The 23,634-nt window shown below is 49.8% G+C and overlaps 1 protein-coding gene across 4 annotated transcripts in view; it reads left to right on the forward strand.

The window, feature by feature from the left end:
• The window catches only part of LOC139532881 (arf-GAP with GTPase, ANK repeat and PH domain-containing protein 1-like), a 147,323-nt gene that overhangs the window by 95,670 nt on the left and 28,019 nt on the right, over nt 1-23,634 (forward strand). For all 4 annotated transcript variants that reach the window (XM_071331028.1, XM_071331030.1, XM_071331029.1 and 1 more), the window contains 3 exons: nt 7,635-7,789; nt 10,928-11,018; nt 15,637-15,859. In XM_071331028.1, the coding sequence (XP_071187129.1) occupies nt 7,635-7,789; nt 10,928-11,018; nt 15,637-15,859 (469 nt within the window). The remainder of the gene's footprint in view (nt 1-7,634; nt 7,790-10,927; nt 11,019-15,636; nt 15,860-23,634) is intronic.

A 23,634-nucleotide genomic window follows, 5' to 3' on the forward strand; every position in this document is an offset into this window, starting at 1 on the left:
AGTCCCAGGAGCTCTCTTACACAAATAGGGAGAGACACATCCTATAGGCCTCTTTAGGGACAGTATTTGACCTCTGAGACACATCCTATAGGCCTCTTTAGGGACAGTATTTGACCTCTGAGACACATCCTATAGGCCTCTTTAGGGACAGTATTTGACCTCTGAGATGCATCCTATAGGCCTCTTTAGGGACAGTATTTGACCTCTGAGACACATCCTATAGGCCTCTTTAGGGACAGTATTTGACCTCTGAGACACATCCTATAGGCCTCTTTAGGGACAGTATTTGACCTCTGAGATGCATCCTATAGGCCTCTTTAGGGACAGTATTTGACCTCTGAGACACATCCTATAGGCCTCTTTAGGGACAGTATTTGACCTCTGCATAAATACTTTAGGTCTTCAACTGTAGTTATGTCTCTAAGATGAAGATAAGCTTTAAGGTTGTAGGACGAGATGGAAGAGGTTATTTCAGATGAATCATGTAATGTAAAGACAGTGAGACGGGCCTGCAACATCTTCAGTCTCTTTACCCATGCAGGAAGTTAAAGGCTCTTCAGGTTTCTAACTTATTTAGCCACAGGGCCTATCCTCCCATCCTTAGACAGGCAGAGAGAGATGTAGGGAGACAAAGGTCTTTCATTGTGGGTCTGAACACTCTGAAGCCAGAAGGGAACTTCAGCTTCACTGGTCTCTGAGAGGAAGCCAATTAGCTAAATGAGTGAGTGAGGAAAAGGAGGATAGGAGTAAATGTTTTGGCTCCTCCAGCCTGACTCTCTCCTTCTCTCTCTCTCTCTCTCTCTCTCTCTCTCTCGCTCTCTCGCTCTCTCGCTCTCTCGCTCTCTCTCTGTCTCTGGCCGTTCTCCCTTTTGTCGGCTGATTAAACTTGTAATCTTCTCCCAGGGAGGTGATCAGACCTCCACTCCCAGACAGAACACATCACAAAGCTGTCAGTGATTACTAGTCTATTCGAACTGCTTCACTAGTGCTGGAATGTATTATTTGAACTATATAGGTTTCATGCACTCCAGAGCCATAAGCTGTTAACGCAGCTACCACTAATGTAGCTAGCTTCCACTGATGACAAGTCAGTCACTACAAGACCGTGGTGCTGCTGCCCACACCGGTTCCTCAGGTAGTCCTATTGGGAAGCTCTCTGATTAGCACATGCTGGAGGGCTGATGGGGGGTGAGGAGGGGGCTGATTGGCTCCTCATTATGTAATTGGGCCCCCTGTCCCTTCTCATTGGAGTAAATTGTAAACGGAACCAGGTTGGTGTCTGATCTCCCTCATCAGAGGGTCTCTTGTTAGAACCAGCTGTGCCCTCCCTTCCCACCCTGCCATGTTCCTCCACTTCACCTCTTCTTCAATCCCTCCTTTTGTTCTTAACAGCTTCCAAATGTGACCTCGCAAATGAGACCCACACACAATGTCAGGGCTTTGACGTTAACTGTGAAAGAGCCTGCGTCACTCTCTTTAAAACAGAGTCCTCATTGGCCCCATTTAGCCTATGGTGGGTGAGGTTTGGGTAGCAGACCCATGTGTTCCCCTCTAGGGGGGGTTGTGATTGTAATGACTGGCCTTTATTCTGGACCGCTGATAGCTAAGGGTCCTGGGGTGGCCACTGGGGGCCACAGGGCCTGTAATTGGGGGGATATCCTGGCCGGAGGGGGACGGATGTGGAGGGTTCCAGAGGTCACTAGGATCTGTGCTAGAGCTGACAGACTGTTCTGCTCTGTTCCACTGAAAAAGGTTTTGACTAGATGGAATACAGCTACAGACAGAAGTGACTTTTGTAACAGATTAAGAGAATTAACGTAGCAGGTTAGGGGAACTAACGTAGCAGGTTAGGAGAACTAACGTAGCAGGTTAGGGGAACTAACGTAGCAGGTTAGGGGAACTAACGTAGCAGGTTAGGAGAACTAACGTAGCAGGTTAAGAGAATTAACGTAGCAGGTTAGGGGAACTAACGTAGCAGGTTAGGAGAATTAACGTAGCAGGTTAGGAGAACTAACGTAGCAGGTTAGGAGAACTAACGTAGCAGGTTAGGGGAACTAACGTAGCAGGTTAGGAGAACTAACGTAGCCGGTTAGGGGAACTAACGTAGCAGGTTAGGGGAACTAACGTAGCAGGTTAGGAGAACTAACGTAGCAGGTTAGGAGAACCAACTTAGCTTTAGGGGAACTAACGTAGCAGGTTAGGGGAACTAACGTAGCAGGTTAGGGGAACTAACGTAGCAGGTTAGGGGAACTAACGTAGCAGGTTAGGGGAACTAACGTAGCAGGTTAGGGGAACTAACGTTGCAGGTTAGGGGAACTAACGTAGCAGGTTAGGAGAACTAACGTAACATGTTAGGAGAACTAACGTAGCAGGTTAGGGGAACTAACGTAGCAGGTTAGGGGAACTAACGTAGCAGGTTAGGGGAACTAACGTAGCAGGTTAGGGGAACTAACGTAGCAGGTTAGGGGAACTAACGTAGCAGGTTAGGGGAACTAACGTAGCAGGTTAGGGGAACTAACGTAGCAGGTTAGGAGAACTAACGTAACATGTTAGGAGAACTAACGTAGCAGGTTAGGCGAACTAACGTAGCAGGTTAGGCGAACTAACGTAGCAGGTTAGGCGAACTAACGTAGCAGGTTAGGGGAACTAACGTAGCAGGTTAGGGGAACTAACGTAGCAGGTTAGGGGAACTAACGTAGCAGGTTAGGGGAACTAACGTAGCAGGTTAGGGGAACTAACGTAGAAGGTTAGGAGAACTAACGTAGCAGGTTAGGGGAACTAACGTAGCAGGTTAGGGGAACTAACGTAGCAGGTTAGGGGAACTAACGTAGCAGGTTAGGGGAACTAAAGTAGCAGGTTAGGAGAACTAACGTAGCAGGTTAGGGGAACTAACGTAGCAGGTTAGGGGAACTAACGTAGCAGGTTAAGAGAATTAACGTAGCAGGTTAGGGGAACTAACGTAGCAGGTTAGGAGAATTAACGTAGCAGGTTAGGAGAATTAACGTAGCAGGTTAGGGGAACTAACGTAGCAGGTTAGGAGAACCAACTTAGCTTTAGGGGAACTAACGTAGCAGGTTAGGGGAACTAACGTAGCAGGTTAGGGGAACTAACGTAGCAGGTTAGGGGAACTAACGTAGCAGGTTAGGGGAACTAACGTAGCAGGTTCGGGGAACTAACGTAGCAGGTTAGGGGAACTAACGTAGCAGGTTAGGGGAACTAACGTAGCAGGTTAGGGGAACTAACGTAGCAGGTTAGGGGAACTAACGTAGCAGGTTAGGAGAACTAACGTAACATGTTAGGAGAACTAACGTAACATGTTAGGAGAACTAACGTAACATGTTAGGAGAACTAACGTAACATGTTAGGGGAACTAACGTAGCAGGTTAGGGGAACTAACGTAGCAGGTTAGGGGAACTAACGTAGCAGGTTAGGGGAACTAACGTAGCAGGTTAGGGGAACTAACGTAGCAGGTTAGGAGAACTAACGTAGCAGGTTAGGGGAACTAACGTAGCAGGTTAGGGGAACTAACGTAGCAGGTTAGGGGAACTAACGTAGCAGGTTAGGAGAACTAACGTAGCAGGTTAGGAGAACTAACGTAGCAGGTTAGGGGAACTAACGTAGCAGGTTAGGGGAACTAACGTAGCAGGTTAGGGGAACTAACGTAGCAGGTTCGGGGGAACTAACGTAGCAGGTTCGGGGGAACTAACGTAGCAGGTTCGGGGGAACTAACGTAGCAGGTTCGGGGGAACTAACGTAGCAGGTTCGGGGGAACTAACGTAGCAGGTTAGGGGAACTAACGTAACATGTTAGGAGAACTAACGTAGCAGGGTAGGGGAACTAACGTAGCAGGTTAGGGGAACTAACGTAGCAGGTTAGGAGAACTAACGTAGCAGGTTAGGGGAACTAACGTAGCAGGTTAGGGGAACTAACGTAGCAGGTTAGGGGAACTAACGTAGCAGGTTAGGGGAACTAACGTAGCAGGTTAGGGGAACTAACGTAGCAGGTTAGGGGAACTAACGTAACATGTTAGGAGAACTAACGTAACATGTTAGGAGAACTAACGTAACATGTTAGGGGAACTAACGTAGCAGGTTAGGGGAACTAACGTAGCAGGTTAGGGGAACTAACGTAGCAGGTTAGGGGAACTAACGTAGCAGGTTAGGGGAACTAACGTAGCAGGTTAGGGGAACTAACGTAGCAGGTTAGGGGAACTAACGTAGCAGGTTAGGGGAACTAACGTAGCAGGTTAGGGGAACTAACGTAGCAGGTTAGGGGAACTAACGTAGCAGGTTAGGAGAACTAACGTAGCAGGTTAGGAGAACTAACGTAGCAGGTTAGGGGAACTAACGTAGCAGGTTAGGGGAACTAACGTAGCAGGTTAGGGGAACTAACGTAGCAGGTTCGGGGGAACTAACGTAGCAGGTTCGGGGGAACTAACGTAGCAGGTTAGGGGAACTAACGTAACATGTTAGGAGAACTAACGTAACATGTTAGGAGAACTAACGTAGCAGGTTAGGGGAACTAACGTAGCAGGTTAGGGGAACTAACGTAGCAGGTTAGGGGAACTAACGTAGCAGGTTAGGGGAACTAACGTAGCAGGTTAGGGGAACTAACGTAGCAGGTTAGGGGAATTAACGTAGCAGGTTAGGAGAACTTACTGGCACAGTGGCATTGTCATGCTGGAGGGACATGTCAGGATGAGCCTGCAGGAAGGGTACCACATGAGGGAGGAGGATGTCTTCCTTGTAACGCACAGCGTTGAGATTGCCTGCAATGACAACAAGCTGACTCCGATGATGCTGTGACACATCGCCCCAGACCATGACGGACCCTCCACCTCCAAATCGATCCCGCTCCAGAGTACAGGCCTCGGTGTAACGCTCATTCCTTCGACGATAAACGCGAATCTGACCATCACCCCTGGTGAGACAAAACCTTGAAGAGCACTTTTTGCCAGTCCTGTCTGGTCCAGCGACGGTGGGTTTGTGCTCATAGGCGACGAAGTTGCTGGTGATGTCTGGTGAGGATCTGCCTTAGAACAGGCCTACAAGCCCTCAGTCCAGCCTCTCTCAGCCTATTGCAGACAGTCTGAGCACTGATGGAGGGATTGTGCGTTCCTGGTGTAACTCGGGCAGTTGTTGTTGCCATCCTGTACCTGTCCCGCAGGTGTGATGTTCGGATGTACCGATCCTGTGCAGGTGTTACATGTGGTCTGCCGCTGCGAGGACGATCAGCTGTCCGTCCTGTCTCCCTGTAGCGCTGTCTTAGGCGTCTCACAGTACGGACATTGCAATTTATTGCCCTGGCCACATCTGCAGACCTCATGCCTCCTTGCAGCATGCCTAAGACATGTTCACGCAGATGAGGGGAATTAACGTAGCAGGTTAGGGGAACTAACGTAGCATCTTTCCTTTGTTGTTTTTCAGAGTCAGTAGAAAGGCCTCTTTAGTGTCCTAAGTTTTCATAACTGTGACCTTAATTGCCTACCGTCTGTAAGCTGTTAGTGTCTTAACGACCGTTCCACAGGTGCATGCATGTTCATTAATTGTTTATGGTTCATTGAACAAGCATGGAAACAATGAAGATCTGTGAAGTTTTTGCTGGGTTTGTGTGTGTGGCAGTGCATTAGATGTGTGTGTGTGTGTGTGTGTGTGTGGCAGTGCATTAGGTATGTGTGTGTGTGTGTGTGTGTGTAGCAATGCATTAGGTGTGTGTGTGTGTGTGTGTGTGTGTGTGTGTGTGTGTGTGTGTGTGTGTGTGTGTGTGTGTGTGTGTGTGTGTGTGTGTGTGTGTGTGTGTGTGTGTGTGTGTAGCAGTGCATTAGGTGTGTGTGTGTGTATAGCAGTGCATTAGGTGTGTGTGTGTGTAGCAGTGCATTAGGTGTGTGTGTGTGTGTAGCAGTGCATTATCTGTGTGTGTGTGTGTGTGTGTGTGTGTGGCAGTGCATTAGATGTGTGTGTGTGTGTGTGGCAGTGCATTAGGTATGTGTGTGTGTGTGTGTAGCAGTGCATTATGTGTGTGTGTGTGTGTGTGTGTGTGTGTGTGTGTGTGTGTGTGTGTGTGTGTCGCAGTGCATTAGGTGTGTGTGTGTGTGTGTGTGTGTGTGTGTGTGTGTGTGTGTGTGTGTGTGTGTGTGTGTGTGTGTAGCAATGCATTAGGTGTGTGTGTGTGTGTGTAGCAGTGCATTAAGTGTGTGTGTGTAGCAGTGCATTAGGTGTGTGTGTGTGTGTATAGCAGTGCATTAGGTGTGTGTGTGTGTGTGTAGCAGTGCATTAGGTGTGTGTGTGTGTGTGTGTGTGTGTGTGTGTGTGTGTGTGTGTGTGTGTGTAGCAGTGCATTATGTGTGTGTGTCTGTGTAGCAATGCATTAGGTGTGTGTGTGTGTGTAGCAGTGCATTAGGTGTGTGTGTGTGTGTATAGCAGTGCATTAGGTGTGTGTGTGTGTAGCAATGCATTAGGTGTGTGTGTGTGTAGCAATGCATTAGGTGTGTGTGTGTATGTGTGTGTGTGTGTAGCAGTGCATTATGTGGGTGTGTGTGTGTAGCAATGCATTAGGTGTGTGTGTGTGTGTGTAGCAGTGCATTATGTGTGTGTAGCAGTGCATTATGTGTGTGTAGCAATGCATTAGGTGTGTGTGTGTGTGTGTGTAGCAGTGCATTAGGTGTGTGTGTGTGTGTGTGTATAGCAGTGCATTAGGTGTGTGTGTGTAGCAGTGCATTATGTATGTGTGTGTGTGTGTGTGTGTGTGTGTGTGTGTGTGTGTGTGTGTGTGTGTGTGTGTGTGTGTGTGTGTAGCAGTGCATTAGGTGTGTGTGTGTGTGTGTGTGTGTGTGTGTGTGTGTGTGTGTGTGTGTGTGTGTGTAGCAATGCATTAGGTGTGTGTGTGTGTGTGTAGCAGTGCATTAAGTGTGTGTGTGTAGCAGTGCATTAGGTGTGTGTGTGTGTGTATAGCAGTGCATTAGGTGTGTGTGTGTGTGTGTAGCAGTGCATTAGGTGTGTGTGTGTGTGTGTGTGTGTGTGTGTGTGTGTAGCAGTGCATTATGTGTGTGTGTCTGTGTAGCAATGCATTAGGTGTGTGTGTGTGTGTAGCAGTGCATTAGGTGTGTGTGTGTGTGTATAGCAGTGCATTAGGTGTGTGTGTGTGTAGCAATGCATTAGGTGTGTGTGTGTGTAGCAATGCATTAGGTGTGTGTGTGTATGTGTGTGTGTGTGTAGCAGTGCATTATGTGGGTGTGTGTGTGTAGCAATGCATTAGGTGTGTGTGTGTGTGTGTAGCAGTGCATTATGTGTGTGTAGCAGTGCATTATGTGTGTGTAGCAATGCATTAGGTGTGTGTGTGTGTGTGTGTAGCAGTGCATTAGGTGTGTGTGTGTGTGTATAGCAGTGCATTAGGTGTGTGTGTGTAGCAGTGCATTATGTATGTGTGTGTGTGTGTGTGTGTGTGTGTGTGTGTGTGTGTGTGTGTGTGTGTGTGTGTGTGTGTGTAGCAGTGCATTAGGTGTGTGTGTGTAGCAGTGGATTATGTGTGTGTGTAGCAGTGCATTAGGTGTGTGTAACAGTGCATGAGATGTGTGTATGCCACCAACCCTAAAATGATCCTCTTTCTCTCCCTTCCTATATCCCTCTGTCCTCCAGAACAAGAGGAGAACTTTGAGTTGACCATCGTGTCTTTGACGGGCCAGACGTGGCACTTTGAGGCCACCTCGTACGAGGAGAGAGATGCCTGGGTCCAGGCCATCGAGAGCCAAATCCTAGCCAGCCTGCAGTCCTGTGAGAGCAGCAAGGCCAAGGTACCGGACTACAATATTACAATACTGTTACAGTACTGTTACACTACTATTACACTACGGTTACAATACTATACTATTACACTACGGTCACAATACTAATACAATACTACAATATTACAATGATGTTACAGTACTATTACAATACTGTTAGAGTACTGTTACACTACTACTGTATAGCACAATATTACAATACTGTTACAGTGGTATTCCAATGATGTTACAGTATATACCACACTATTACAATACTATACCACACTGTTACAATACTATACCACACTATTACAATATATACCACACTGTTACAATACTATACCGCACTAGTACAGTACTATTACAATACTGTTAGATTACTGTTACACTACTATACCACACTGTTACACTACAATACCACACTGTTACACTACTATACCACACTGTTACACTACTATACCACACTATTACACTACTATACCACACTGTTACACTACTATACCACACTGGTACACTACTATACCACACTGTTACACTACTATACCACACTGTTACACTACTATACCACACTGTTACACTACTATACCACACTGTTACACTACTATACCACACTGTTACACTACTATACCACACTGGTACACTACTATACCACACTGGTACACTACTATACCACACTGTTACACTACTATACCACACTGTTACACTACTATACCACACTGTTACACTACTATACCACACTGTTACACTACTATACCACACTGTTACACTACTATACCACACTATTACACTACTATACCACACTGGTACACTACTATACCACACTGTTACACTACTATACCACACTGGTACACTACTATACCACACTGTTACACTACTATACCACACTGTTACACTACTATACCACACTATTACACTACTATACCACACTGTTACACTACTATACCACACTGGTACACTACTATACCACACTGGTACACTACTATACTGCTATACCACACTGTTACACTACTATACCACACTGGTACACTACTATACCACACTGTTACACTACTATACCACACTGGTACACTACTATACCACACTGTTACACTACTATACCACACTGTTACACTACTATACCACACTGTTACACTACTATACCACACTGTTACACTACTATACCACACTGGTACACTACTATACCACACTGTTACACTACTATACCACACTGGTACACTACTATACCACACTGGTACACTACTATACCACACTGTTACACTACTATACCACACTGTTACACTACTATACCACACTATTACACTACTATACCACACTGGTACACTACTATACTGCTATACCATACTGTTACACTACTATACCACACTGTTACACTACTATACCACACTATTACACTACTATACCACACTGTTACACTACTATACCACACTGGTACACTACTATACCACACTGGTACACTACTATACTGCTATACCACACTGTTACACTACTATACCATGCTGTTACACTACTATACCACACTGTTACACTACTATACCACACTGGTACACTACTATACCACACTGTTACACTACTATACTGCTATACCACACTGTTACACTACTATACCACACTGTTACACTACTATACCACGCTGTTACAGTACTATACCACACTGGTACACTACTATACCACACTATTACACTACTATACCACACTATTACACTACTATACCACACTGTTACACTACTATACCACACTGTTACACTACTATACCACACTGTTACACTACTATACCACGCTGTTACACTACTATACCACGCTGTTACACTACTATACCACGCTGTTACACTACTATACCACGCTGTTACACTACTATACCACACTGGTACACTACTATACCACACTGGTACACTACTATACCACGCTGTTACACTACTATACCACGCTGTTACGCTACTATACCACACTGTTACACTACTATACCATATTGTGTAAACTGTACTCTATACTATTCTACGATATCTTAGTCACTTTTTGTTTATAAATATTGCATCACCCATCTCATATGTATATAGTGTACTCTACACTATGCCACTGTATCTCAGTCCAATGCCGCTCTGACATATATCTATATATATTCTTAATCCATTCCTTACTTAGATTTACGTGTATTTTGGGTATATGTTGGGAAACTTTTAGATATTACTTGTTAGATATTACTGCACTGTTGGAGTTAGAAGCACAAGCATTTTGCTACACTCACAATAACATCTGCTAAACACGTGTATGTGATAAATAACATTTGATTTGACTATACAGACATGCAACTCAACAAGTGTTTTAATAGGAACGGTTGGGATTAGCGTTGTATACACACACTCCTATAGGCCCATTTTCACACACACACACACACACACACACACACACACACACACACACACACACACACACACACACACACACACACACACACACACACACTCTCCTATAGGCCCATTCACACACACACACACTCTCCTATAGGCCCAGTCACACACACACACACACACACTCTCTCTTATAGGCCCATTTACACACACACACACACACACATTCTCCTATAGGCCTATTCACACACACACACACTCTCCTATAGGCCCATTCACACACACACACACACACACACACACACACACACACACACACACACACACACACACACACACACACACACACACACACACACTCTCTCCTATAGGCCTATTCACACACTCTCCTATAGGCCCATTCACACACACACACACTCTTGCTCAACCCCCAAACACGCTCAAATAATTACAAATGGCAATTACTGTAAGTGTAATATAGCCGTAGTGGTGCCATTTCCCTCCCACAGCGTAGTGGACCAGGCCTCATCTGAGCCCTCTGTTCTGTTGACGCCCCAGGCCTCAGAGGAACATTTGCACTGTAGAATACCTTTTGTTGTCTCCACGCCACCTTCATTCTGTTTGTTGTGTTATTTGTTCTCTCTCTCACACACACACACACACACACACACACACACACACACACACACATTCTCTTGCTTATGTTTGGTGGAAACAAATCTAAATGAGTTGTGTGATGAACGGGGTGTGTGTGTCTAGGTTAGTGACTGTGTCTGCTGTTATAGCCATCCATAACAATGGCAGTTGGATTGTTTTCCTACAGTCACGTCTGACCAGCCAGTCTGAGGCCATGGCCTTACAGAATGTGAGGAGCCTAAGAGGGAACTCTCGATGTGTGGACTGTGAGGCCCAGAGTGAGTTACAACTATCTATTTTACCTCTGATAGCTAACAACAGTGTACCTCCCATCTGATCCTTCAGTAATACCTGTTCTGTCTCCTTCACCTCCCGTCTGATCCTTCAGTAATACCTGTTCTGTCTCCTTCACCTCCCGTCTGATCCTTCAGTAATACCTGTTCTGTCTCCTTCACTTCCCGTCTGATCCTTCAGTAATACCTGTTCTGTCTCCTTCACCTCCCGTCTGATCCTTCAGTAATACCTGTTCTGTCTCCTTCACCTCCCGTCTGATCCTTCAGTAATACCTGTTCTGTCTCCTTCACCTCCCGTCTGATCCTTCAGTAATACCTGTTCTGTCTCCTTCACCTCCCGTCTGATCCTTCAGTAATACCTGTTCTGTCTCCTTCACCTCCCGTCTGATCCTTCAGTAATACCTGTTCTGTCTCCTTCACCTCCCGTCTGATCCTTCAGTAATACCTGTTCTGTCTCCTTCACCTCCCGTCTGATCCTTCAGTAATACCTGTTCTGTCTCCTTCACCTCCCGTCTGATCCTTCAGTAATACCTGTTCTGTCTCCTTCACCTCCCGTCTGATCCTTCAGTAATACCTGTTCTGTCTCCTTCACCTCCCGTCTGATCCTTCAGTAATACCTGTTCTGTCTCCTTTACCTCCCGTCTGATCCTTCAGTAATACCTGTTCTGTCTCCTTCACCTCCCGTCTGATCCTTCAGTAATACCTGTTCTGTCTCCTTCACCTCCCGTCTGATCCTTCAGTAATACCTGTTCTGTCTCCTTCACCTCCCGTCTGATCCTTCAGTAATACCTGTTCTGTCTCCTTTACCTCCCGTCTGGTCCTTCAGTAATACCTGTTCTGTCTCCTTCACCTCCCGTCTGATCCTTCAGTAATACCTGTTCTGTCTCCTTTACCTCCCGTCTGATCCTTCAGTAATACCTGTTCTGTCTCCTTCACCTCCCGTCTGATCCTTCAGTAATACCTGTTCTGTCTCCTTCACCTCCCGTCTGGTCCTTCAGTAATACCTGTTCTGTCTCCTTCACCTCCCGTCTGATCCTTCAGTAATACCTGTTCTGTCTCCTTTACCTCCCATCTGATCCTTCAGTAATACCTGTTCTGTCTCCTTCACCTCCCGTCTGATCCTTCAGTAATACCTGTTCTGTCTCCTTCACCTCCCGTCTGATCCTTCAGTAATACCTGTTCTGTCTCCTTTACCTCCCGTCTGATCCTTCAGTAATACCTGTTCTGTCTCCTTCACCTCCCATCTGATCCTTCAGTAATACCTGTTCTGTCTCCTTCACCTCCCGTCTGATCCTTCAGTAATACCTGTTCTGTCTCCTTCACCTCCCGTCTGATCCTTCAGTAATACCTGTTCTGTCTCCTTTACCTCCCGCCTGATCCTTCAGTAATACCTGTTCTGTCTCCTTCACCTCCCGTCTGATCCTTCAGTAATACCTGTTCTGTCTCCTTTACCTCCCGCCTGATCCTTCAGTAATACCTGTTCTGTCTCCTTTACCTCCCGTCTGATCCTTCAGTAATACCTGTTCTGTCTCCTTCACCTCCCGTCTGATCCTTCAGTAATACCTGTTCTGTCTCCTTCACCTCCCGTCTGATCCTTCAGTAATACCTGTTCTGTCTCCTTTACCTCCCGTCTGATCCTTCAGTAATACCTGTTCTGTCTCCTTCACCTCCCGTCTGATCCTTCAGTAATACCTGTTCTGTCTCCTTCACCTCCCGTCTGATCCTTCAGTAATACCTGTTCTGTCTCCTTCACCTCCCGTCTGATCCTTCAGTAATACCTGTTCTGTCTCCTTCACCTCCCATCTGATCCTTCAGTAATACCTGTTCTGTCTCCTTTACCTCCCGCCTGATCCTTCAGTAATACCTGTTCTGTCTCCTTTACCTCCCGCCTGATCCTTCAGTAATACCTGTTCTGTCTCCTTCACCTCCCGTCTGATCCTTCAGTAATACCTGTTCTGTCTCCTTCACCTCCCATCTGATCCTTCAGTAATACATGTTCTGTCTCCTTCACCTCCCGTCTGATCCTTCAGTAATACCTGTTCTGTCTCCTTCACCTCCCGTCTGATCCTTCAGTAATACCTGTTCTGTCTCCTTCACTTCCCGTCTGATCCTTCAGTAATACCTGTTCTGTCTCCTTCACCTCCCGTCTGATCCTTCAGTAATACCTGTTCTGTCTCCTTCACCTCCCGTCTGATCCTTCAGTAATACCTGTTCTGTCTCCTTCACCTCCCGTCTGATCCTTCAGTAATACCTGTTCTGTCTCCTTTACCTCCCGTCTGATCCTTCAGTAATACCTGTTCTGTCTCCTTCACCTCCCGCCTGATCCTTCAGTAATACCTGTTCTGTCTCCTTCACCTCCCGTCTGATCCTTCAGTAATACCTGTTCTGTCTCCTTTACCTCCCGTCTGATCCTTCAGTAATACCTGTTCTGTCTCCTTTACCTCCCGTCTGATCCTTCAGTAATACATGTTCTGTCTCCTTCACCTCCCGTCTGATCCTTCAGTAATACCTGTTCTGTCTCCTTTACCTCCCGTCTGATCCTTCAGTAATACCTGTTCTGTCTCCTTTACCTCCCATCTGATCCTTCAGTAATACCTGTTCTGTCTCCTTCACCTCCCGTCTGATCCTTCAGTAATACCTGTTCTGTCTCCTTCACCTCCCGTCTGATCCTTCAGTAATACCTGTTCTGTCTCCTTCACCTCCCATCTGATCCTTCAGTAATACATGTTCTGTCTCCTTCACCTCCCGTCTGATCCTTCAGTAATACCTGTTCTGTCTCCTTCACCTCCCGTCTGATCCTTCAGTAATACCTGTTCTGTCTCCTTCACTTCCCGTCTGATCCTTCAGTAATACCTGTTCTGTCTCCTTCACCTCCCGTCTGATCCTTCAGTAATACCTGTTCTGTCTCCTTCACCTCCCGTCTGATCCTTCAGTAATACCTGTTCTGTCTCCTTCACCTCCCGTCTGATCCTTCAGTAATACCTGTTCTGTCTCCTTTACCTCCCGTCTGATCCTTCAGTAATACCTGTTCTGTCTCCTTCACCTCCCGCCTGATCCTTCAGTAATACCTGTTCTGTCTCCTTCACCTCCCGTCTGATCCTTCAGTAATACCTGTTCTGTCTCCTTTACCTCCCGTCTGATCCTTCAGTAATACCTGTTCTGTCTCCTTTACCTCCCGTCTGATCCTTCAGTAATACATGTTCTGTCTCCTTCACCTCCCGTCTGATCCTTCAGTAATACCTGTTCTGTCTCCTTTACCTCCCGTCTGATCCTTCAGTAATACCTGTTCTGTCTCCTTTACCTCCCATCTGATCCTTCAGTAATACCTGTTCTGTCTCCTTCACCTCCCGTCTGATCCTTCAGTAATACCTGTTCTGTCTCCTTCACCTCCCGTCTGATCCTTCAGTAATACCTGTTCTGTCATCCTTCACCTCCCGTCTGATCCTTCAGTAATACCTGTTCTGTCTCCTTCACCTCCCGTCTGATCCTTCAGTAATACCTGTTCTGTCTCCTTCACCTCCCGTCTGATCCTTCAGTAATACCTGTTCTGTCTCCTTCACCTCCCGTCTGATCCTTCAGTAATACCTGTTCTGTCTCCTTCACCTCCCGTCTGATCCTTCAGTAATACCTGTTCTGTCTCCTTTACCTCCCGTCTGATCCTTCAGTAATACCTGTTCTGTCTCCTTCACCTCCCGTCTGATCCTTCAGTAATACCTGTTCTGTCTCCTTCACCTCCCGTCTGATCCTTCAGTAATACCTGTTCTGTCTCCTTCACCTCCCGTCTGATCCTTCAGTAATACCTGTTCTGTCTCCTTCACCTCCCGTCTGATCCTTCAGTAATACCTGTTCTGTCTCCTTCACCTCCCGTCTGATCCTTCAGTAATACCTGTTCTGTCTCCTTCACCTCCCGTCTGATCCTTCAGTAATACCTGTTCTGTCTCCTTCACCTCCCGTCTGATCCTTCAGTAATACCTGTTCTGTCTCCTTCACCTCCCGTCTGATCCTTCAGTAATACCTGTTCTGTCTCCTTCACTTCCCGTCTGATCCTTCAGTAATACCTGTTCTGTCTCCTTCACCTCCCGTCTGATCCTTCAGTAATACCTGTTCTGTCTCCTTCACCTCCCGTCTGATCCTTCAGTAATACCTGTTCTGTCTCCTTCACCTCCCGTCTGATCCTTCAGTAATACCTGTTCTGTCTCCTTTACCTCCCGTCTGATCCTTCAGTAATACCTGTTCTGTCTCCTTTACCTCCCGTCTGATCCTTCAGTAATACCTGTTCTGTCTCCTTCACCTCCCGTCTGATCCTTCAGTAATACCTGTTCTGTCTCCTTCACCTCCCGTCTGGTCCTTCAGTAATACCTGTTCTGTCTCCTTCACCTCCCGTCTGATCCTTCAGTAATACCTGTTCTGTCTCCTTCACCTCCCGTCTGATCCTTCAGTAATATGGTATTGATTGATTGATTTTATTATCCAGTTAAGAAAAACAATACGTTTTATGATTGTGTCCATTTTTCTATGAGCTTTTGAATCATTTGACAAATATGTCTTGTGGATTGAAATGAAGTATGTAAAATGTGTGTCTCTCTCCGTCTCTGTTTCCCAGACCCCGACTGGGCCAGTCTCAACCTGGGAGCGTTGATCTGTATCGAGTGTTCAGGGATCCACAGGAACCTGGGGACCCACCTATCTCGTGTTCGGTCCCTGGACCTGGATGAGTGGCCCCTGGAGCTCCTCAAGGTCATGACCTCTATAGGCAACGAGCTGGCCAATGACGTGTGGGAGGGCAACGCACAGGGACGCCTTAAACCAGCACCCGACGCCACCAGGTAGGGGGAGCACTCCAGTCTCTCTGTCTCTGTCTGTTTCCTCTCCTCTCTGCTCGCTCTCTCTCTCTGCTCTCTCTCTCTCTGCTCTCTCTGCTCGCTCTCGCTCTCTCTCTGCTCGCTCTCGCTCTCTCTCTGCTCGCGCTCTCTCTCTGCTCGCGCTCTCTCTCTGCTCGCGCTCTCTCTCTGCTCGCGCTCTCTCTCTGCTCGCGCTCTCTCTCTGCTCGCGCTCTCTCTCTGCTCGCGCTCTCTCTCTGCTCGCTCTCTCTCTCTGGTCACTCTCTCTCTCTTTCTTTTCCAGAGATTCTTCCTGAAAATCACTACGTACTACATTTAGATTCTTAACGTGTAGTTTCGAATTCCCACTCCCACTGAGTGGTAAAATAATATTCTGGATTCGTTGAGCTCTAACCTGTTTTGCATTTTTGGGGCGGCAGGTAGCCTAGTGGTTAGAGCGTTGGGCCAGTAACTAAAAGGTTGCTGGATCGAATCCCTGAGCTGACAAGGTAAAAATCTGTTGTTCTGCCCCTGAACAAGGCAGTTAACCCACTGTTCCCCAGTAGGCCGTCATTGTAAATAAGAATTTGTTCCTAACTGACCTGCCTAGTTAAATAAAAATATATAACATTGTTGGTTTGTTTCAAACTGGAGTAAACAGCCACCTGTTTGTTCAGGACTGCAATACTGAGGAATATGGATGGGGACAGTAGTAGTGATGGAAACTGAGGCCAGCAGTGGTGACGGTGACAGGGGCGTTGTAATGATATTGGCAGCAGAGGTGGACAGTAGGCAAGAGTTAGCAATTAGAGAGAGGGGGAAGCGAGTACGGAGTAATCAGTGACGTTTAACACGGTAACAGTGTTAATGTCTGTGGCTTGCACTCTCACTGGCCCCAGCCCCTCTGCACTAACGTCTGCTGGGCGGTGTAATTATCAGCGCACACACACACACACACACAATTATTGGCAGCCAAGCCCATGCTCCACCACCAGCCATCATAACAAATTAGAGCTGACTGCTGGCTGCATAAATATCGACTTCCCATTTTCCTCCTGTTCTCATTACTCACCACAAGCACCTTTTAATTACTGGCCCCTACACCAAACATCTCTAGCTATGGATCTACCTGTTTCCCTTTTACACACACCAGGCATGCACACACACACAGATGCACACACACACACACACGTCTCCCCCTCTCTCCCCTTCCGTCAGCCGGCTAATGCATTTATTGTTATTCATGTACCTATTTATTTGTGTATTTGGGAGGCATGTATCCCCGTCGGGTGGCGCGAGCAGGGGAACAGATTACAGAAGGGGTCAATATTATCTCAATTAACCCGGGACGCTTGGCTCGGCTTGGCAGAGCTCGCCAGACATTTGTCTCCCGTCGTCGCTGCCTATCGATAGGATAGTACTTACTCGGCCATTCCTTAAGTGGCTGTTCAGTGTTCACTACGTCCCCCTACTGTACACTACTGCAGCTCACATGCAGCAAGGTGTTCCTGCAGCTTAGTGCTGAGTGTCCCATGGTCTGTGACGTGACGTGTACAGACCTGTCTCTGGGATGCAGCTTAGTGCTGAGTGTCCCATGGTCTGTGACGTGATGTCTACAGACCTGTCTCTGGGATGCAGCTTAGTGCTGAGTGTCCCATGGTCTGTGACGTGATGTCTACAGACCTGTCTCTGGGATGCAGCTTAGTGCTGAGTGTCCCATGGTCTGTGATGTGATGTGTACAGACCTGTCTCTGGGATGTTTATGAGATGAGTCACATTGAATGACTTGAGTTGATCAATGTACTTGATATGTGTATACTAATACTTGATGTATGTTGAATTAAACTGGTTGTCCCTCAAATCTTCACTACGGGAACCACGACACGAAGACAGAGATCTGAGTGTCTTGGATTAAAGTATCTCATGTTGGATTGTATGCATTTCATTTTTATTGCCTAAAAAGGGGGATCCTGAGGGTTCTACAATATGTTGCTCGTATTTCTATAGCTAACTGGTGTCAGTAAAAGCCTTGTATGGTAGATGTGGAGGAAAGGTCAGTAGCTACTAGCTAGGTATAGAAGGACTGTGTCCAGGCTTTGGCTGGTGGCTGAATCTGAATCCATCTGGATAGATGAAACAAGTCTCTCCCTGGCCTCGTGGTCTCTCCCTGGCCTCGTGGTCTCTCCCTGGCCTCGTGGTCTCTCCCTGGCCTCGTGGTCTCTCCCTGGCCTCGTGGTCTCTCCCTGGCCTCGTGGTCTCTCCCTGGCCTCGTGGTCTCTCCCTGGCCTCGTGGTCTCTCCCTGGCCTCGTGGTCTCTCCCTGGCCTTGTGGTCTCTCCCTGGCCTCGTGGTGTCTCCCTGGCCTCGTGGTGTCTCCCTGGCCTCGTGGTGTCTCCCTGGCCTCGTGGTGTCTCCCTGGCCTCGTGGTGTCTCCCTGGCCTCGTGGTGTCTCCCTGGCCTCGTGGTCTCTCCCTGGCCTCGTGGTCTCTCCCTGGCCTCGTGGTGTCTCCCTGGACTCGTGGTCTCGCCCTGGCCTCGTGGTCTCGCCCTGGCCTCGTAGTCTCCCTGGCCTCGTGGTCTCTCCCTGGCCTCGTGGTCTCTCCCTGGCCTCGTGGTCTCGCCCTGGCCTCGTGGTCTCTCCCTGGCCTCGTGGTCTCGCCCTGGCCTCGTGGTCTCGCCCTGGCCTCGTAGTCTCGCCCTGGCCTCGTAGTCTCGCCCTGGCCTCGTGGTCTCTCCCTGGCCTCGTGGTCTCTCCCTGGCCTTGTGTCTCTCCCTTGGCCTCGTGGTCTCTCCCTGGCCTCGTGGTCTCTCCCTGGCCTCGTAGTCTCTCCCTGGCCTCGTGTCTCTCCCTGGCCTCGTGTCTCTCCCTGGCCTCGTGGTCTCTCCCTGGCCTCGTGGTCTCTCCCTGGCCTCGTGGTCTCTCCCTGGCCTCGTGGTGTCTCCCTGGCCTCGTGGTCTCCCTGGCCTCGTGGTCTCTCCCTGGCCTTGTGTCTCTCCCTTGGCCTCGTGGTCTCTCCCTGGCCTCGTGGTCTCTCCCTGGGCTCGTGTCTCTCCCTGGCCTCGTGCTCTCTCCCTGTCCTCGTGGTCTCTCCCTAGCCTCGTGGTCTCTCAGGCCTTGTGGTCTCTCCACTGAGTAATACATGCAGAAATGTAATTTAGCAAGTGACTGATTTAATGATCCAGAGGGTAATTAATGGACTGATTATCTTAATGTTAAATATGGCCAGCAGAAATTACTCCCTGGCCTCGTGGTCTCGCCCTGGCCTCGTAGTCTCTCCCTGGCCTCGTAGTCTCTCCCTGGCCTCGTAGTCTCTCCCTGGCCTCGTGGTCTCTCCCTGGCCTCGTAGTCTCTCCCTGGCCTCGTAGTCTCTCCCTGGCCTCGTGGTGTCTCCCTGGACTCGTGGTCTCTCCCTGGCCTCGTGGTCTCGCCCTGGCCTCGTGGACTCGCCCTGGCCTCGTAGTCTCTCCCTGGCCTCGTAGTCTCTCCCTGGCCTCGTAGTCTCTCCCTGGCCTCGTGGTCTCTCCCTGGCCTTGTGTCTCTCCCTTGGCCTCGTGGTCTCTCCCTGGCCTCGTAGTCTCTCCCTGGCCTCGTAGTCTCTCCCTGGCCTCGTGGTGTCTCCCTGGACTCGTGGTCTCTCCCTGGCCTCGTGGTCTCGCCCTGGCCTCGTAGTCTCACCCTGGCCTCGTGGTCTCTCCCTGGCCTCGTGGTCTCTCCCTGGCCTTGTGTCTCTCCCTTGGCCTCGTGGTCTCTCCCTGGCCTCGTAGTCTCTCCCTGGCCTCGTGGTCTCTCCCTGGCCTCGTGGTCTCTCCCTGGCCTCGTGGTCTCTCCCTGGCCTCGTGGTCTCTCCCTAGCCTCGTGGTCTCTCAGGCCTTGTGGTCTCTCCACTGAGTAATACATGCAGAAATGTAATTTAGCAAGTGACTGATTTAATGATCCAGAGGGTAATTAATGGACTGATTATCTTAATGTTAAATATGGCCAGCAGCAATTATACTGACCTCCCGCCTGTCATGGTCCGGTCCCTCTCCCTTTCTCTCGTCTTCCAATTAGGTCCTGTTCTGTTTGGGGAGGGGGGAAGCAAGGGAGGGAGAGATGGGGGCATTAGTGTTAGGTCCTGTTTGAGGGATGGAGGAGGCATGGAGAGAGAGGGGGGAGGGAGGAATGGGGAGAGAGAGAGAGGGAGGGTTGGAGGGAGAGAGAGGGGGGGTGTTGGAGGGAGAAGCAGGGCATTAGCATGGGAGTATTAAACAGCTCCATTTTTCCTCCTCTTCTCTCTGCTCTGTCCCGTTTGGAGCGGAGGGAGGAACCATCTTTGGAGAGATCACACGTAGCTTAGCGCCGCTCGCTGTAGCCTCCATACAGATCTGATAAGATATGTGACATGATAGGCCTCCCTGCTGTTGTCCTGCTCTCTCTCAGACCAATGAGCTTTACTCAGCCCTCCTCCCTATCCAAGCTTCTCTGTCTGTCTCTGTCTGTCTGTCTGTCTGTCTGTCTCTGTCTCTGTCTGTCTGTCTCTGTCTCTGTCTGTCTGTCTCTGTCTGTTGGTCACTGGGGCCAGGACTCTCTGTCCATGATGTACTTGTCAAATGCAGGGACTGGAGAGATGCTATAGTGAATGTTGTAAATAGTGAAATAAGGGAGTGTGTTGAGAAGGCTGCCAGAATAGTCAGAAGAGATGAAAGTGATGGTGAACCCAGTGTGTCTGACTCCAGGGTGCCAGCCAGCACTACTCTGCTGTAGCCATAGGCTGCTGTCCCCTATAGTTCCCTTGACACAATGTGGCAAAGGGCCCCCAAAAAACACCAAAATCATCAACCTTCCCTAAACGTTCACTTGAACCTCTCGCTGCCCGCAGTTAACCATCATCACCTCTGATGGCTACAGCTCCTGGTAGGCTGTGTTTGGTCTGGCCCGGTTACCCCCCCCCCCCCCCCCCATCTGATGGCTACAGCTCCTGGTAGGCTGTGTTTGGTCTGGCCCGGTGACCCCCCCATCTGATGGCTACAGCTCCTGGTAGGCTGTGTTTGGTCTGGCCCGGTGACCACCCCCATCTGATGGCTACAGCTCCTGGTAGGTTGTGTTTGGTGTGGCCCGGTGACCCCCCCATCTGATGGCTACAGCTCCTGGTAGGCTGTGTTTGGTCTGGCCCGGTGACCACCCCCATCTGATGGCTACAGCTCCTGGTAGGTTGTGTTTGGTGTGGCCCGGTGACCCCCCCATCTGATGGCTACAGCTCCTGGTAGGCTGTGTTTGGTCTGGCCCGGTGACCCCTATCTGATGGCTACAGCTCCTGGTAGGCTGTGTTTGGTCTGGCCCGGTGACCCCTATCTGATTGCTACAGCTCCTGGTAGGCTGTGTTTGGTCTGGCCCGGTGACCCCTATCTGATGGCTACAGCTCCTGGTAGGCTGTGTTTGGTCTGGCCCGGTGACCCCTATCTGATGGCTACAGCTCCTGGTAGGCTGTGTTTGGTCTGGCTCGGTGACCCCCCCATCTGATGGCTACAGCTCCTGGTAGGCTGTGTTTGGTCTGGCCCGGTGACCCCTATCTGATGGCTACAGCTCCTGGTAGGTTGTGTTTGGTCTGGCCCGGTGACCCCCCCATCTGATGGCTACAGCTCCTGGTAGGCTGTGTTTGCTCTGGCCCGGTGACCCCCCCATCTGATGGCTACAGCTCCTGGTAGGCTGTGTTTGGTCTGGCCCGGTGACCCCCCCATCTGATGGCTACAGCTCCTGGTAGGCTGTGTTTGGTCTGGCCCGGTTACCCCCCCATCTGATGGCTACAGCTCCTGGTAGGCTGTGTTTGGTCTGGCCCGGTGACCCCCCATCTGATGGCTACAGCTCCTGGTAGGCTGTGTTTGGTCTGGCCCGGTGACCCCTATCTGATGGCTACAGCTCCTGGTAGGCTGTGTTTGGTCTGGCCCGGTGACCCCTATCTGATTGCTACAGCTCCTGGTAGGCTGTGTTTGGTCTGGCCCGGTGACCACCCCCATCTGATGGCTACAGCTCCTGGTAGGTTGTGTTTGGTGTGGCCCGGTGACCCCCCCATCTGATGGCTACAGCTCCTGGTAGGTTGTGTTTGGTCTGGCCCGGTGACCCCCCCATCTGATGGCTACAGCTCCTGGTAGGCTGTGTTTGGTCTGGCCCGGTGACCCCTATCTGATGGCTACAGCTCCTGGTAGGCTGTGTTTGGTCTGGCCCGGTGACCCCTATCTGATTGCTACAGCTCCTGGTAGGCTGTGTTTGGTCTGGCCCGGTGACCCCTATCTGATGGCTACAGCTCCTGGTAGGCTGTGTTTGGTCTGGCCCGGTGACCCCTATCTGATGGCTACAGCTCCTGGTAGGCTGTGTTTGGTCTGGCTCGGTGACCCCCCCATCTGATGGCTACAGCTCCTGGTAGGCTGTGTTTGGTCTGGCCCGGTGACCCCTATCTGATGGCTACAGCTCCTGGTAGGCTGTGTTTGGTCTGGCCCGGTGACCCCTATCTGATTGCTACAGCTCCTGGTAGGCTGTGTTTGGTCTGGCCCGGTGACCCCTATCTGATGGCTACAGCTCCTGGTAGGCTGTGTTTGGTCTGGCCCGGTGACCCCTATCTGATGGCTACAGCTCCTGGTAGGCTGTGTTTGGTCTGGCTCGGTGACCCCCCCATCTGATGGCTACAGCTCCTGGTAGGCTGTGTTTGGTCTGGCCCGGTGACCCCTATCTGATGGCTACAGCTCCTGGTAGGTTGTGTTTGGTCTGGCCCGGTGACCCCCCCATCTGATGGCTACAGCTCCTGGTAGGCTGTGTTTGCTCTGGCCCGGTGACCCCCCCATCTGATGGCTACAGCTCCTGGTAGGCTGTGTTTGGTCTGGCCCGGTGACCCCCCCATCTGATGGCTACAGCTCCTGGTAGGCTGTGTTTGGTCTGGCCCGGTTACCCCCCCATCTGATGGCTACAGCTCCTGGTAGGCTGTGTTTGGTCTGGCCCGGTGACCCCCCCTCTGATGGCTACAGCTCCTGGTAGGCTGTGTTTGGTCTGGCCCGGTGACCCCTATCTGATGGCTACAGCTCCTGGTAGGCTGTGTTTGGTCTGGCCCGGTGACCCCTATCTGATTGCTACAGCTCCTGGTAGGCTGTGTTTGGTCTGGCCCGGTTACCCCCCCCCATCTGATGGCTACAGCTCCTGGTAGGCTGTGTTTGGTCTGGCCCGGTGACCCCCCCATCTGATGGCTATAGCTCCTGGTAGGCTGTGTTTGGTCTGGCCCGGTGACCCCTATCTGATGGCTACAGCTCCTGGTAGGCTGTGTTTGGTCTGGCCCGGTGACCCCTATCTGATGGCCAGTGTTTCAGCGCTGAGGGCCGGGTAAAGGGCTGCTGAAACTGGGAACACTGCCTACTACAGTAGTAACCCGTAGGCCTGGCACTGCTGTGCTGGTGTGGCACCACTAACTCATTATCATCAAGCATCTCTCTCATTGTGTTAATGATGTGATGGTTGCCTTGGAAACCATACCAGGGCCGTGAGTCTGGAGGGCCGTTAGCTGCCTGTTTGACGGGAGGCGTTAGCAGGCCTGAGCCAGCAGGAGTGACAGCTCCTCTAATCCAGCCTGCCGGTGACTTTGTGGGATCGTGGTGTTCCTTTGGCGGCCATGTCGCCGTCACTCGACACGACCCCCGACACGCGAACACGCGCGCTTGTGCCACGCTGACGTTTGGCAGCCTGTCATGGCGGCTGATCGTCTTGACCAGCGCATCAACACGCCTTTGCACGGCCCATCCTCCTGCTCGCAGTTGACCTTT

Source organism: Salvelinus alpinus, chromosome 10 (genome assembly GCF_045679555.1).
Source record: "Salvelinus alpinus chromosome 10, SLU_Salpinus.1, whole genome shotgun sequence".
Lineage (NCBI taxonomy): Eukaryota > Metazoa > Chordata > Actinopteri > Salmoniformes > Salmonidae > Salvelinus > Salvelinus alpinus.